The sequence below is a fragment of the Oncorhynchus kisutch genome, linkage group LG26, assembly GCF_002021735.2.
Source record: "Oncorhynchus kisutch isolate 150728-3 linkage group LG26, Okis_V2, whole genome shotgun sequence".
In the NCBI taxonomy this organism is placed as follows: Eukaryota; Metazoa; Chordata; class Actinopteri; order Salmoniformes; family Salmonidae; genus Oncorhynchus; species Oncorhynchus kisutch.
In genome coordinates, this window is record NC_034199.2 from 51,077,781 (window position 1) to 51,093,786 (window position 16,006).

The window sequence follows — 16,006 nt, forward strand, 5'->3', positions numbered from 1 at the left end:
TCCATTGATGTGATGAAATGAGCTGTGACGAGGCTGCTGGCTAGATGCTGGTAGGTCTGTTAATAGAACATAACTGTCGTCCCATTGTAAACATCTGGCAGCCCAGACCCCAACCCCCAGCTAGGACCCAACGTAGGGTGCCCTCTCTCTGGCAGTGCTGCTCAGACCCAAACACTGTTGTAGTCCAGCTGTCCCATTAACAGACCTGTTGTAGTCCAGCTGTTCCAGGGAGAAGATGTGTTTGTTGAAGTATTCCTGGAGCTTCTCATTGGCGTAGTTGATGTTGAACTGTTCAAACCTGTTCACCTGCAGGAGGAGAGGGGACAGAAATATATACTATAACAATATGCTAACTTAACTACCAACTACAATGGACAAAGAAGGAAAAACATAAATGTACCTCAAAATTCTCGAAGCCGAAGATGTCGAGGATACCGATGGACTTGAAGTTGTCCTTCCCTCTGACCTTCTGGTTGATCCGTGTGATGATCCAGGAGAAAGACTGGGCGTACAACGCCATGGCAACCGAGTCCCGAGAGCACACCGCCTGTCAGTCAAATCAAACAGGGTGAACAAAATAATATACAGACCAATCAGAGGAGTAGGAATGTGTTCTAAATGGTCTTGACGCTGGTCAACAGTACAGCACAGTGTAAGGGAGCCATTTGAGATGCAAAGTAGGTTTCTGAAGGTAATAGTGAACCATAACGGGGATAGAGCACATCCCTGCCTTGTTCCACATACTCTGGGAATATATTTCTGGGTGTTAAACTGAAGCTAAAATGGATTAATACAGCAATAATGATTAGTTAGAAACACCTTCAGACCAAAACCAGACAACAACAAAACACACTGAAGTCTGTCAGACAACTTTTTCAGAATGTAAAGAAAATAAAAGGGCTGTGATGCAACAGCCACAGTCGTTATAAATGGCTGTGATGCAACAGCCACAGTCGTTATAAAGGGCTGTGATGCAACAGCCACAGTCGTTATAAAGGGCTGTGATGCAACAGCCACAGTCGTTATAAAGGGCTGTGATGCAACAGCCACAGTCGTTATAAAGGGCTGTGATGCAACAGCCACAGTCGTTATAAAGGGCTGTGATGCAACAGCCACAGTCGTTATAAAGGGCTGTGATGCAACAGCCACAGTCGTTATAAATGGCTGTGATGCAACAGCCACAGTCGTTATAAATGGCTGTGATGCAACAGCCACAGTCGTTATAAAGGGCTGTGATGCAACAGCCACAGTCGTTATAAATGGCTGTGATGCAACAGCCACAGTCGTTATAAAGGGCTGTGATGCAACAGCCACAGTCGTTATAAGGGCTGTGATGCAACAGCCACAGTCGTTATAAATGGCTGTGATGCAACAGCCACAGTCGTTATAAATGGCTGTGATGCAACAGCCACAGTCGTTATAAAGGGCTGTGATGCAACAGCCACAGTCGTTATAAATGGCTGTGATGCAACAGCCACAGTCGTTATAAAGGGCTGTGATGCAACAGCCACAGTCGTTATAAAGGGCTGTGATGCAACAGCCACAGTCGTTATAAAGGGCTGTGATGCAACAGCCACAGTCGTTATAAATGGCTGTACCCACTGAATGTGTGTGTGAATACAGGTTGAAAGACAGACTGGTCTGTCTGTGTGATCCAAGGAAACAGAAAAGGGTAATTATCTCCTTATCTAGGAGTTACATCAGATTTACTGTGTCTGTTGTGATGAGAAACCTTTTAATACAGCGGAGGTGTATTAACCCGCCAATTGTATAATTATTTCTACATGTTCTTTATTTTTCTTAGATTGAGTTGTAGTAAGCTTCCTACAGGAAGTGTGTGTGGTCCCTCAACAGGTTGGAAGAACAGTACTGTCTGGTGTTTCAGGAGCACAATTGCTAGTGGCCTTGTCTGAGCCAGAACGGCTCCTGTTTCTGTGGCCTGAGGCAGCTTGATGTACAAGTAAACTCCTGGACAGGATGCTAGTCTATTGCAGGGCCACAATGCTCCAGGACAATCATTAACCTGTGGGAGCAGCAGCCATGTTGAATAGAGAATAGAGCTGGACTGGTGGCTCCAGGAACTTCGTCAGAGAGCAGAAGAATGGCTGTTTGTTCAGGTTATGACCAGGGATATGGGTTAGACATCAGGATGGCTGATGGTTCAGGTTATGACCAGGGATATGGGTTAGACATCAGGATGGCTGATGGTTCAGGTTATGACCAGGGATATGGGTTAGACATCAGGATGGCTGATGGTTCAGGTTATGACCAGGGATATGGGTTAGACATCAGGATGGCTGATGGTTCAGGTTATGACCAGGGATATGGGTTAGACGTCAGGATGGCTGATGGTTCAGGTTATGACCAGGGATATGGGTTAGACATCAGGATGGCTGATGGTTCAGGTTATGACCGGGGATATGGGTTAGACATCAGGATGGCTGATGGTTCAGGTTATGACCAGGAATATGGGTTAGACATCAGGATGGCTGATGGTTCAGGTTATGACCAGGGATATGGGTTAGACATCAGGATGGCTGATGGTTCAGGTTATGACCAGGGATATGGGTTAGACGTCAGGATGGCTGATGGTTCAGGTTATGACCGGGGATATGGGTTAGACGTCAGGATGGCTGATGGTTCAGGTTATGACCAGGGTTGGTTGGTTGGCTAGTTGATTGTTTGGCCCTCTCGTTGGCTGATTGGTTGGTTGGTTGTCTGGCTGACAGGCAGGCAGAGAGAGGAGAGGAGAGCGAGAGACACCTGGTCTGGAGTCTTTGTTTAAATCGTCGTGTGGCCATCACAATTCCTTGGGCAGCAGACTCACGTCCCAAGAATAACAGTTTCCCATAATTCAAACATCAGATGTTTAGATGTAAAAAAGACTGCAGATACAGCAATATATTTAATCTAAATCACTGAATACATTTATCACATATTCATCCAATACTGTGGCTAGATAAAGCCAACCTGGGGATAATAGTTCAGCTGTCCAATGTTGGTAACAGTTGTGTATTACACTGCCCCTAGAGTGGAAGATGTGTTACTGCGCCCCAGTCTTTACCTCTATTGTGCTACTGACAGATCATTATCACTGGGGTTTATTGTATGAGGAATTTGGCACACAAAGGACAGGAAATGGTGCAAGTCACGCAAGGGATTTACAGTGAGAGAGAGAGGCATTGGGAGCACTAGATAACAGCAGGGCAGGTTAAATAAAGGTGAAATAAAAATAAAAAGAGATTGAGGCCACGGTGTGTTGATGAGAATATGAGAATAGTACTTCCCAGTTTTATTCCTTTTCAAAACAGATTCTCTTCATTGAAATCGCCTCATGTCTAACAGCGGGACAAGGTGAGTGGCATGGAGACAACTGTAACTGTATCAAGCTGTGTCAGCTCAGGGATGGCAGGGATGGCAATGGTCAGGGTCAGTAGGGCAGCAGGATCAGCAGGGTGTGAAAGCAGGGCAGGGCACGGTAGCAGGGCAGGGCACGGTAGCAGGGCAGGGCACGGTAGCAGGGAAGGGCACGGTAGCAGGGAAGGGCACGGTAGCAGGGAAGGGTAGCAGGGCACGGTAGCAGGGAAGGGTAGCAGGGCACGGTAGCAGGGCACGGTAGCAGGGAAGGGTAGCAGGGCACGGTAGCAGGGCACGGTAGCAGGGAAGGGCACGGTAGAAGGGCAGGGTAGAAGGGCAGGCTAGCAGGGCAGGGCACAGTAGCAGGGCAGGGCACGGTAGCAGGGAAGGGCACGGTAGCAGGGCAGGGTAGCAGGGCAGGCTAGCAGGGTGTGACAGTAGGGCAGGGTAGTAGGGCAGGGTACGGTAGCAGGGCAGGGTAGCAGGGCGTGACAGTAGGGCAGGGCACGGTAGCAGGGCAGGGCGTGATAGCAGGGCAGAGTAGCTGGGCAGGCTAGCAGGGCGTGACAATAGGGCAGGGTAGTAGGGCAGGCTAGCAGGGCGTGAGCAGGGTAGGGTGGCAGGGCAGGCTAGCAGGGTGTGACAATAGGGCAGGGTAGTAGGGCAGGGCATGGTAGCAGAGTAGGGTAGCAGGGCGGGACAGCAGGGCAGGGTAGCAGGGCGTGACAGTAGGGCATCTTACCTGTTCCACAGTGAGAGGTGAACAGATCTCCTCTCCTCTCAGGATCATGGACCTCTGGGTCAGAACCTCAGACAGCTGGAACGAGTCCAGGCCCAGCAGATCACTGACATTACTGACCACTGGAGAGAGAGAGACAGACGGCCAGGCGTCACCAGAGACGGCCAGGCGTCACCAGAGACGGCCAGGCGTCACCAGAGACGGCCAGGCGTCACCAGAGACGGCCAGGCGTCACCAGAGACGGCCAGACGTCACCAGAGACGGCCAGACGTCACCAGAGACGGCCAGACGTCACCAGAGACGGCCAGACGTCACCAGAGACGGCCAGACGTCACCAGAGACGGCCAGACGTCACCAGAGACGGCCAGACGTCACCAGAGACGGCCAGACGTCACCAGAGACGGCCAGACGTCACCAGAGACGGCCAGACGTCACCAGAGACGGCCAGACGTCACCAGAGACGGCCAGACGTCACCAGAGACGGCCAGACGTCACCAGAGACGGCCAGACGTCACCAGAGACGGCCAGACGTCACCAGACTGAGCAATTTGGACAGAATAATTAAGGAATGAATGAAGAGGACCTGATTGCTGTGTGGAATGTGTTGCGGTTTAAATCTTATTCCTGGTATTAATGCCACACGCTGTTACTAGATCCAACATTATGACGTGTGGATTTGTTCCTGGTGCTATGGAAACGGGGTCAGATCCAGGTAACAAAGGAACTGTAGAGCTTGTCACTGCGTGTTCGGCGTTCGCTCTTCACTGAAGCAACGCTTCCTCAGGAGGGCCGGGGTGGGGAGAGGGTGAGGAGAGGGTGAGGAGAACCACCCTCCATGTCAAGATCTGCATAGAACATGTAGAATAGGCTCTGTTCTCACCTCCTTTAGAGGTGATCTGTGCTCCTCCTGCCGTCATGAACTCTATGTTCCCCATCAGGAGAACAGCAGACAGCAGCTTGAAGACGTCACGTATCTCCTCCTCACTGAACTGCATCACCTTTAGAGCCTCCTGGTAGTAGCAGAGACAGAGAGATTATGAGATTCCTTCTACAGAACGCAGACTGGTTGAGAGACCTACTGAACACAGACTGGTTGAGAGACCTACTGAACTACATGGAGAGGGGGGACCTGATCCTAGATCATAATGAATCAGATTACATGGAGGGGGGACCTGATCCTAGCTAGATCATAATGAATCAGATTACATGGAGAGGGGACCTGATCCTAGCTAGATCATAATGAATCAGATTACATGGAGAGGGGACCTGATCCTAGCTAGATCATAATGAATCAGATTACATGGAGAGGGGACCTGATCCTAGCTAGATCATAATGAATCAGATTACATGGAGAGGGGACCTGATCCTAGATCATAATGAATCAGATTACATGGAGAGGGGACCTGATCCTAGATCATAATGAAACAGACCACATGGACGGGGGACCTGATCCTAGATCATAATGAAACAGACCACATGGAGAGGGACCTGATCCTAGATCATAATGAATCACATTACATGGACGGGGGACCTGATCCTAGATCAGCACTCCTCCTCGGAGAATGTTGTTGAATACAGGCCCATATGTTTACATGTTTGCTGAGCTCATAGACTGTGTCTATCAAGACGAGGCTTGTAGTGTTTATAATGGTTATAGTGCCCTCTGGTGGCATGATAAGGTAGAGCATGTTGTCCCGACCATACAGACCAGTCAATCTCACCAGAACACTGTCATATCGATTCAGGTCATCTAGACTCCTGTCATTCAGACTGACTCTATAACATATAGAGCTCTAAAACATATAGAGCTCTAAAACATATAGAGCTCTAAAACATATAGAGCTCTAAAACATATAGAGCTATAAAACATATAGAGCTATAAAACATAGAGCTATAAAACATAGAGCTATAAAACATATAGAGCTATAAAACATATAGAGCTATAAAACACAGAGCTATAAAACATAGAGCTATAAAACATATAGAGCTATAAAACATATAGAGCTATAAAACATAGAGCTATAACCCAGAGCTATAACCCAGAGCTATAACCCAGAGCTATAACCCAGAGCTATAACCCAGAGCTATAACCCAGAGCTATAACCCAGAGAGCTATAAGCCAGAGAGCTATAACCCAGAGAGCTATAAGCCAGAGAGCTATAACCCAGAGCTATAACCCAGAGAGCTATAACCCAGAGCTATAACCAGAGAGCTATAACCCAGAGCTATAACCCAGAGAGCTATAACCCAGAGCTATAACCCAGAGAGCTATAACCCAGAGCTATAACCCAGAGAGCTATAACCCAGAGCTATAACCCAGAGCGCTATAACCCAGAGCTATAACCCAGAGCGCTATAACCCAGAGCTATAACCCAGAGAGCTATAACCCAGAGCTATAACCCAGAGAGCTATAACCCAGAGCTATAACCCAGAGCTATAACCAGAGAGCTATAACCCAGAGCTATAACCCAGAGAGCTATAACCCAGAGCTATAACCCAGAGAGCTATAACCCAGAGCTATAACCCAGAGCTATAACCAGAGCTATAACCCAGAGCTATAACCCAGAGCTATAACCCAGAGCTATAACCCAGAGCTATAACCCAGAGCTATAACCAGAGAGCTATAACCCAGAGAGCTATAACCCAGAGCTATAACCCAGAGCTATACCCAGAAGCTATAACCAGAGAGCTATAACCCAGAGCTATAACCCAGAGCTATAACCCAGAGCTATAACCCAGAGAGCTATAACCCAGAGAGCTATAACCCAGAGCTATAACCCAGAGCTATAACCCAGAGCTATAACCCAGAGAGCTATAACCCAGAGAGCTATAACCCAGAGAGCTATAACCCAGAGCTATAACCCAGAGCTATAACCCAGAGAGCTATAACCCAGAGAGCTATAACCCAGAGAGCTATAACCCAGAGAGCTATAACCCAGAGAGCTATAACCCAGAGCTATAACCCAGAGCTATAACCCAGAGAGCTATAACCCAGAGAGCTATAACCCAGAGAGCTATAACCCAGAGAGCTATAACCCAGAGAGCTATAACCCAGAGAGCTATAACCCAGAGCTATAACCCAGAGCTATAACCCAGAGCTATAACCCAGAGCTATAACCCAGAGAGCTATAACCCAGAGAGCTATAACCCAGAGAGCTATAACCCAGAGCTATAACCCAGAGCTATAACCCAGAGAGCTATAACCCAGAGCTATAACCCAGAGAGCTATAACCCAGAGAGCTATAACCCAGAGAGCTATAACCCAGAGAGCTATAACCAGAGAGCTATAACCCAGAGAGCTATAACCCAGAGAGCTATAACCCAGAGAGCTATAACCCAGAGAGCTATAACCCAGAGAGCTATAACCCAGAGAGCTATAACCCAGAGAGCTATAACCCAGAGAGCTATAACCCAGAGAGCTATAACCCAGAGAGCTATAACCCAGAGAGCTATAACCCAGAGAGCTATAACCCAGAGAGCTATAACCCAGAGCTATAACCCAGAGCTATAACCCAGAGAGCTATAACCCAGAGAGCTATAACCCAGAGAGCTATAACCCAGAGAGCTATAACCCAGAGAGCTATAACCCAGAGAGCTATAACCCAGAGCTATAACCCAGAGCTATAACCCAGAGCTATAACCCAGAGAGCTATAACCCAGAGAGCTATAACCCAGAGAGCTATAACCCAGAGCTATAACCCAGAGCTATAACCCAGAGCTATAACCCAGAGCTATAACCCAGAGCTATAACCCAGAGCTATAACCCAGAGCTATACCCAGAGAGCTATAACCCAGAGAGCTATAACCCAGAGAGCTATAACCCAGAGCTATAACCCAGAGAGCTATAACCCAGAGCTATAACCCAGAGAGCTATAACCCAGAGAGCTATAACCCAGAGAGCTATAACCCAGAGAGCTATAACCCAGAGAGCTATAACCCAGAGCTATAACCCAGAGCTATAACCCAGAGAGCTATAACCCAGAGCTATAACCCAGAGAGCTATAACCCAGAGAGCTATAACCCAGAGAGCTATAACCCAGAGCTATAACCCAGAGCTATAACCCAGAGCTATAACCCAGAGCTATAACCCAGAGCTATAACCCAGAGCTATAACCCAGAGAGCTATAACCCAGAGAGCTATAACCCAGAGCTATAACCCAGAGCTATAACCCAGAGCTATAACCCATAGAGCTATAACCCAGAGCTATAACCCAGAGCTATAACCCAGAGCTATAACCCATAGAGCTATAACCTAGAGCTATAACCCAGAGCTATAACCCAGAGCTATAACCCAGAGCTATAACCCAGAGCTATAACCCAGAGCTATAACCCAGAGCTATAACCCAGAGCTATAACCCATAGAGCTATAACCCATAGAGCTATAACCCATAGAGCTATAACCCATAGAGCTATAACCCAGAGAGCTATAACCCAGAGCTATAACCCAGAGACCAGTCAATCTCACCATAAAACTGTCATATAGCTTCAGGTCATCTAGACTCCTGTCCTTCACACAGCCAGACTGACTCAGGTAGTGGTATGACTCTGGGCTCTCTGACAGGAAGTACAGCTCTGGAACACAGACAGAAAATAACTTTAGACAGCTGCGGCAAGCACTCACACACAGCTGCGGCAAGCACTCACACACAGCTGCGGCAAGCACTCACACACAGCTGCGGCAAGCACTCACACACAGCTGCGGCAAGCACTCACACACAGCTGCGGCAAGCACTCACACACAGCTGCGGCAAGCACTCACACACAGCTGCGGCAAGCACTCACACACAGCTGCGGCAAGCACTCACACACAGCTGAGGCAAGCACTCACACACAGCTGCGGCAAGCACTCACACACAGCTGCAGCAAGCACACACATTTTCTTCAGGAAATGTACCTTTTCTAGAGACACAAAGGCTGCGGTTACACAGGCAGCCCAACTATTGGAAAAAGACCAGAATCGGACTGCCTGTGTAAATGAAGCTCAGTCTAAGCTCTTTTTTTGTCCTGGCACCCCAATGGTGGAACAAGCTTCCCCCTGATGTTAGGACGGTGGAGTCCCTGCCCATGTTTCTGACAACACTTGAAACACTACCTCTTCAAAAAGCATCTAAAATAAACCCCTCCAAAACTAAAAAGACATCTGGCCACCAAGCAATCCAAGACACAATGAAAAGCCAGCTGGTGTCCTCACAAGATTAATTGAAGAACGTATGAATCATTGCAATGCGCTGGGCCACAAGGTAAGTGCAAAAAAAAGCCCACATCAGCGCAGAGGATCTCATACTTCTTGCTGCGATTGATATGTGCACTGAAATCTTGGGAGAGTCTGACGCCAACAAACTTAAAACCATCATACACCTATCCAATGACACCATGAAGAACACACCAGACATCAGAGGACACCATGAGGAGGAGAATCCAGGACATGTCTGAGGACACCATGAGGAGGAGAATCCAGGACATGTCTGAGGACACCATGAGGAGGAGAATCCAGGACATGTCTGAGGACACCATGAGGAGGAGAATCCAGGACATGTCTTAGGACACCATGAGGAGGAGAATCCAGGACATGTCTGAGGACACCATGAGGAGGAGAATCCAGGACATGTCTGAGGACACCATGAGGAGGAGAATCCAGGACATGTCTGAGGTCATAACACGCCAGACATCAGAGCGCATCAGTCAAAACGGCCATTACACACAGCTGGATGAATCCACATATGTGGCTAACCGTGCCCTTCTAATGGGTCTGTCAGACACGTCTGGGATAATTAATAACACAGAGGAGTAGTTCCCTTCCAGTGTCTGGGATAATTAATAACATCTCAGGAGTAGTTCCCTTCCAGTGTCTGGGATAATGAATAACATCGAGGAGTAGTTCTCTTCCAGTGTCTGGGATAATTATTAACATCTCAGGAGTAGTCCTCTTCCAGTGTCTGGGATAATTAATAACATCTAGGAGAGTTCCCTTCCAGTGTCTGGGATAATGAATAACATCTCAGGAGTAGTTCTCTTCCAGTGTCTGGGATAATGAATAACATCGAGGAGTAGTTCCCTTCCAGTGTCTGGGATAATTAATAACACCGAGGAGTAGTTCCCTTCCAGTGTCTGGGATAATTAATAACATCTAGGAGTAGTTCCCTTCCAGTGTCTGGGATAATGAATAACATCGAGGAGTAGTTCCCTTCCAGTGTCTGGGATAATGAACAACATCGAGGAGCAGTTCCCTTCCAGTGTCTGGGATAATTAATAACATCTCAGGAGTAGTTCCCTTCCAGTGTCTGGGATAATTAATAACATCGAGGAGTAGTTCCCTTCCAGTGTCTGGGATAATTATTAACACCGAGGAGTAGTTCCCTTCCAGTGTCTGGGATAATTAATAACATCTCAGGAGTAGTTCCCTTCCAGTGTCTGGGATAATTAATAACATCGAGGAGTAGTTCCCTTCCAGTGTCTGGGATAATTATTAACATCGAGGAGTAGTTCTCTTCCAGTGTCTGGGATAATTAATAACATCTCAGGAGTAGTTCTCTTCCAGTGTCTGGGATAATTAATAACATCTCAGGAGTAGTTCTCTTCCAGTGTCTGGGATAATTAATAACATCTCAGGAGTAGTTCTCTTCCAGTGTCTGGGATAATTAATAACATCTCAGGAGTAGTTCCCTTCCAGTGTCTGGGATAATTATTAACATCGAGGAGTAGTTCTCTTCCAGTGTCTGGGATAATTAATAACATCTCAGGAGTAGTTCTCTTCCAGTGTCTGGGATAATTAATAACATCTCAGGAGTAGTTCCCTTCCAGTGTCTGGGATAATTAATAACATGGAGGAGTAGTTCCCTTCCAGTGTCTGGGATAATTAATAACATCTAGGAGTAGTTCCCTTCCAGTGTCTGGGATAATTATTAACATCGAGGAGTAGTTCCCTTCCAGTGTCTGGGATAATTAATAACATTGAGGAGTAGTTCCCTTCCAGTGCTGATTTGTCCACCACCACCACTGCAGAGGCTCTTAAACACAGTGTATCTGTACCTGGGCTCCGTGGGACTGGCCAGGGATGGGTGCGTTGATGTGACCACTGATGGGGCAGCTGCCATGACTGGAAAGCACTCCGGGGTAGTAAAGCAGATCCTGGAGAGAGAACCGAGTGTGACGTGGAACAACTGCTTCCTACACAGGGAGGCAGCGAAGGACAAGGTGCCTGAGCTCCACGCCACTCTCCAGGATGTGATCCAGTCTGTCAACTATATCAAAAAGGTGTTTCCAGGCCTTCTAAAGGGATAATGGGGAAGGAGCACCAGCAGGTGTTTCCAGGCCTTCTAAAGGGATAATGGGGAAGGAGCACCAGCAGGTGTTTCCAGGCCTTCTAAAGGGATAATGGGGAACGAGCTCCAGCAGGTGTTTCCAGGCCTTCTAAAGGGATAATGGAGAACGAGCACCAGCAGGTGCTATATCATGCAGAGGTCCACTTTATCCAGGGGTAAAGGTTTGGGATAGTTTTTTGTAAACTTTAGGCAGACATTTCTGCGTGTCCAAGTCACCTCTGGCTGAACATTTGATTGTGAGGAAAGGCTCGCGCAGGTGCCGCCCTGGGCGTCTGCCTCTACCTAAACCCGCCACTGAGGAACAGCTCGCGCAGGTGCCGCCCTGGGCGTCTGCCTCTACCTAAACCCGCCACTGAGGAACAGCTCGCGCAGGTGCCGCCCTGGGCGTCTGCCTCTACCTAAACCCGCCACTGAGGAACAGCTCGCGCAGGTGCCGCCCTGGGCGTCTGCCTCTACCTAAACCCGCCACTGAGGAACGGCTCGCGCAGGTGCCGCCCTGGGCGTCTGCCTCTACCTAAACCCGCCACTGAGGAACAGCTCGCGCAGGTGCCGCCCTGGGCGTCTGCCTCTACCTAAACCCGCCACTGAGGAACGGCTCGCGCAGGTGCCGCCCTGGGCGTCTGCCTCTACCTAAACCCGCCACTGAGGAACGGCTCGCGCAGGTGCCGCCCTGGGCGTCTGCCTCTACCTAAACCCGCCACTGAGGAACGGCTCGCGCAGGTGCCGCCCTGGGCGTCTGCCTCTACCTAAACCCGCCACTGAGGAACGGCTCGCGCAGGTGCCGCCCTGGGCGTCTGCCTCTACCTAAACCCGCCACTGAGGAACGGCTCGCGCAGGTGCCGCCCTGGGCGTCTGCCTCTACCTAAACCCGCCACTGAGGAACGGCTCGCGCAGGTGCCGCCCTGGGCGTCTGCCTCTACCTAAACCCGCCACTGAGGAACGGCTCGCGCAGGTGCCGCCCTGGGCGTCTGCCTCTACCTAAACCCACCACTGAGGAAAGGCTCGCGCAGGTGCCGCCCTGGGCGTCTGCCTCTACCTAAACCCGCCACTGAGGAACGGCTCGCGCAGGTGCCGCCCTGGGCGTCTGCCTCTACCTAAACCCGCCACTGAGGAACGGCTCGCGCAGGTGCCGCCCTGGGCGTCTGCCTCTACCTAAACCCGCCACTGAGGAACGGCTCGCGCAGGTGCCGCCCTGGGCGTCTGCCTCTACCTAAACCCGCCACTGAGGAACGGCTCGCGCAGGTGCCGCCCTGGGCGTCTGCCTCTACCTAAACCCACCACTGAGGAAAGGCTCGCGCAGGTGCCGCCCTGGGCGTCTGCCTCTACCTAAACCCGCCACTGAGGAACGGTACGCGCAGGTGCCGCCCTGGGCGTCTGCCTCTACCTAAACCCGCCACTGAGGAAAGGCTCGCGCAGGTGCCGCCCTGGGCGTCTGCCTCTACCTAAACCCGCCACTGAGGAACGGCTCGCGCAGGTGCCGCCCTGGGCGTCTGCCTCTACCTAAACCCGCCACTGAGGAACGGCTCACACAGGTTGCCAGCATCTTGTCAAGATGTTGGGAAAGTTTTGCGACTACTTCCCGGAGGAGGAGGCAAGAAGACTGGATACGGGACCCCTTTGGAGTAGGGATGGGAAGCGTCACATCACCAAGCAACGAAGAGGATCAGTTGGCGGAGCTGTCATTGGACGGCGGACTGAGCATGCGCATCCCGGAAACGATGGGGGGGAGAGTATCCTGCTCTCGCCTGTCATGTTACCGTTCAGCACTACCTATCTGTGTGAAAGTCTCTGCTACGGCCGTGCTGAAAACTAAAAGCAGAAACAAACTGGACAGCCAACACGACCTCAGAACTGCCCTGTCAACCCCAGAATGGTTAACAGGGCAACTTGAAGAAACACCCCCAGTTTACCCACACGAAACAAACAGGCAAATTAGTTATTGTTCAGTATGGTAATTATTAATACATTCTGACATTCATATTACAAAACGTACACCTTTAAAAATACTAACGTTGTGAAACTATTGACATGGTAATTGATCATTAATGAATCCTAATGATTGTTGTTCTTTCTATTTGAAAAACTGGTGTGTGTTCCTGCTAACAGTATTGGACTGGTGTGTGTTCCTGCTAACAGTATTGGACTGGTGTGTGTTCCTGCTAACAGTATTGGACTGGTGTGTGTTCCTGCTAACAGTATTGGACTGGTGTGTGTTCCTGCTAACAGTATTGGACTGGTGTGTGTTCCTGCTAACAGTATTGGACTGGTGTGTGTTCCTGCTAACAGTATTGGACTGGTGTGTGTTCCTGCTAACAGTATTGGACTGGTGTGTGTTCCTGCTAACAGTATTGGACTGGTGTGTGTTCCTGCTAACAGTATTGGACTGGTGTGTGTTCCTGCTAACAGTATTGGACTGGTGTGTGTTCCTGCTAACAGTATTGGACTGGTGTGTGTTCCTGCTAACAGCATTGGACTGGTGTGTGTTCCTGCTAACAGTATTGGACTGGTGTGTGTTCCTGTTAACAGTATTGGACTGGTGTGTGTTCCTGCTAATATTATTGGACTGGTGTGTGTTCCTGTTAACAGTATTGGACTGGTGTTTGTTCTTGTTCTATAGTAGTTCACTAAACTACAGAGCATGTTGTCCGTGGAGGTTGTCGTCTCTGGCTCTTTTGATATCAGAATGGATAATAACAGGTTTGTGGTCATTTGAAAGGGATTGATCCAACTAAGGCCAGGAGTGTTTCCAATTCACATGACCCGACAAGAAAAACTCCAGTCCTCTAGTCATAGCACAGAGAAGCCATCTATAATTACATTTTGTCATGACCTACAAATAGGGCCCAGAGTTTTACCCAACCAGGTCATGATCAGGAAAAACTCCAGGCTCCAGAAAAAGATTTTGCCACACCACTTTTGAACCTGTGGTTCCATCTTTGCTGTGTTAACTGTCCTCTAGTGTAGGAGTCGCGACAGGAAGGTTAGGATGCTGTGTTAACTGTCCTCTAGTGTAGGAGTCTCTACAGGAAGGTTAGGATGCTGTGTTAACTGTCCTCTAGTGTAGGAGTCTCTACAGGAAGGTTAGGATGCTGTGTTAACTGTCCTCTAGTGTAGGAGTCTCTACAGGAAGGTTAGGATGCTGTGTTAACTGTCCTCTAGTGTAGGAGTCTCTACAGGAAGGTTAGGATGCTGTGTAGGAGTCTCTACAGGAAGGTTACAACCTTTGTGGTTCTTGTCGGCCCCGGCCAGCAGAGCATAGAAGATATGATAGTTCCTCTCTCCAGGGTTCTGTCTCACCACACGGTTCTTTTCAAGTAAATCTAAAGGTGTGAAGTTAAGGAGAACACAGACAGTGTGAGAGTGTGTGTGAGAGTGTGTGTGAGACACAGTGTTTTAGGGATACAGTCTATGATACATCCTCCCTGGATGTTCCCACACTGGGAGAAGTGGAGCTGGATAAACTTCCCAAAGCGGGAAGAGTTGTTGTTGTACACCGTCTTGGCATTCCCAAACGCCTCCATGATGGGGCTGGAGAGAGAGAGAGAGAGACAGACAGAGACACACAGAGAGAGACACAGAGAGAGACACAGACAGAGAGAGAGAGAGAGAGTGTTACAGGCTTTGGTGTTTCCAATTATGTTTTGAGGTTGTACTTTAGCAACGTTAGCACGTAGGGCGCACCAATTGGTGTCACCTCGTTAGTCAGTATGTGTTACACCTGTGCTGGTTTGTCCATGTCGTTAGTGGGAAGGTGTTTCACCTGAGCTGGTCCAGGTTCTATTTAAGAGTGTCTGGCCCAGTGCTCCAGTTGTCTTGATAGATGTGGAGGGTCAACTCCTTTAGTTGTCTTGAGAGATGTGGAGGGTCAACACCTTTAGTTGTCTTGATAGATGTGGAGGGTCAACACCTCCAGTTGTCTTGAGAGATGTGGAGGGTCAACACCTTTAGTTGTCTTGATAGATGTGGAGGGTCAACTCCTTTAGTTGTCTTGAGAGATCGGGAGGGTCAACACCTCCAGTTGTCTTGATAGATGTGGAGGGTCAACTCCTTTAGTGGGCACACCCTTTATCTGATTTTCCTGGTTTCGTTTTGCTCCACTTTTAGGTTTACTTCCTGTCTTTAAATTGTGTGTTTTTTGTCTCTTCTTGGGGAAATGTAGTGGGCACTCATGGTGGATGTCTTTTAGGTCCCAGTTGTTGTTGCTAGTTAATTTTCAGTGGACCCCCCATGAGTGTCTTTCAGAACCCCTCCTAACACCTGTTCGGTTGATGTCAGTGACTCTGTTAGTTTCCTCTTCTATCTGAGCAACATGTATGTTTTTCTAGCTGGGGAACGTAACAAGAGATACATCGACCATCAGACCTGTATGGGTCATGGATGTCCGTAGAATCAATCAGTTACCTGCTCTGGATAATGGCCTGCTCCACACGGGTGCTCCTCTCAGTGGGGGATGTCCCGGCTGAGTTCTGTGACATCACAGACAGGAACTGGAGCAGCAGCTTGGTGCTCTCTGTCTTCCCTGCTCCTGACTCTCCACTGGAGACAGACACACACAGATATGACTCCATACCGGAGACAGACCAGCTAC

The 16,006-nt window shown here is 49.1% G+C and overlaps 1 protein-coding gene across 1 annotated transcript in view; it reads right to left on the reverse strand.

Moving 5' to 3' along the window:
• Window positions 1–16,006, reverse strand: part of myo10l3 (myosin X, like 3) — a 186,228-nt gene that overhangs the window by 111,851 nt on the left and 58,371 nt on the right. Inside the window, exons 5-12 of the mRNA XM_031805837.1 lie at window positions 15,820–15,954; window positions 14,822–14,946; window positions 14,640–14,738; window positions 8,562–8,668; window positions 4,977–5,106; window positions 4,100–4,218; window positions 401–547; window positions 206–306 (exon numbers count right to left, since the gene is read on the reverse strand). Coding sequence (XP_031661697.1) covers window positions 206–306; window positions 401–547; window positions 4,100–4,218; window positions 4,977–5,106; window positions 8,562–8,668; window positions 14,640–14,738; window positions 14,822–14,946; window positions 15,820–15,954 — 963 coding nt within the window. The remainder of the gene's footprint in view (window positions 1–205; window positions 307–400; window positions 548–4,099; window positions 4,219–4,976; window positions 5,107–8,561; window positions 8,669–14,639; window positions 14,739–14,821; window positions 14,947–15,819; window positions 15,955–16,006) is intronic.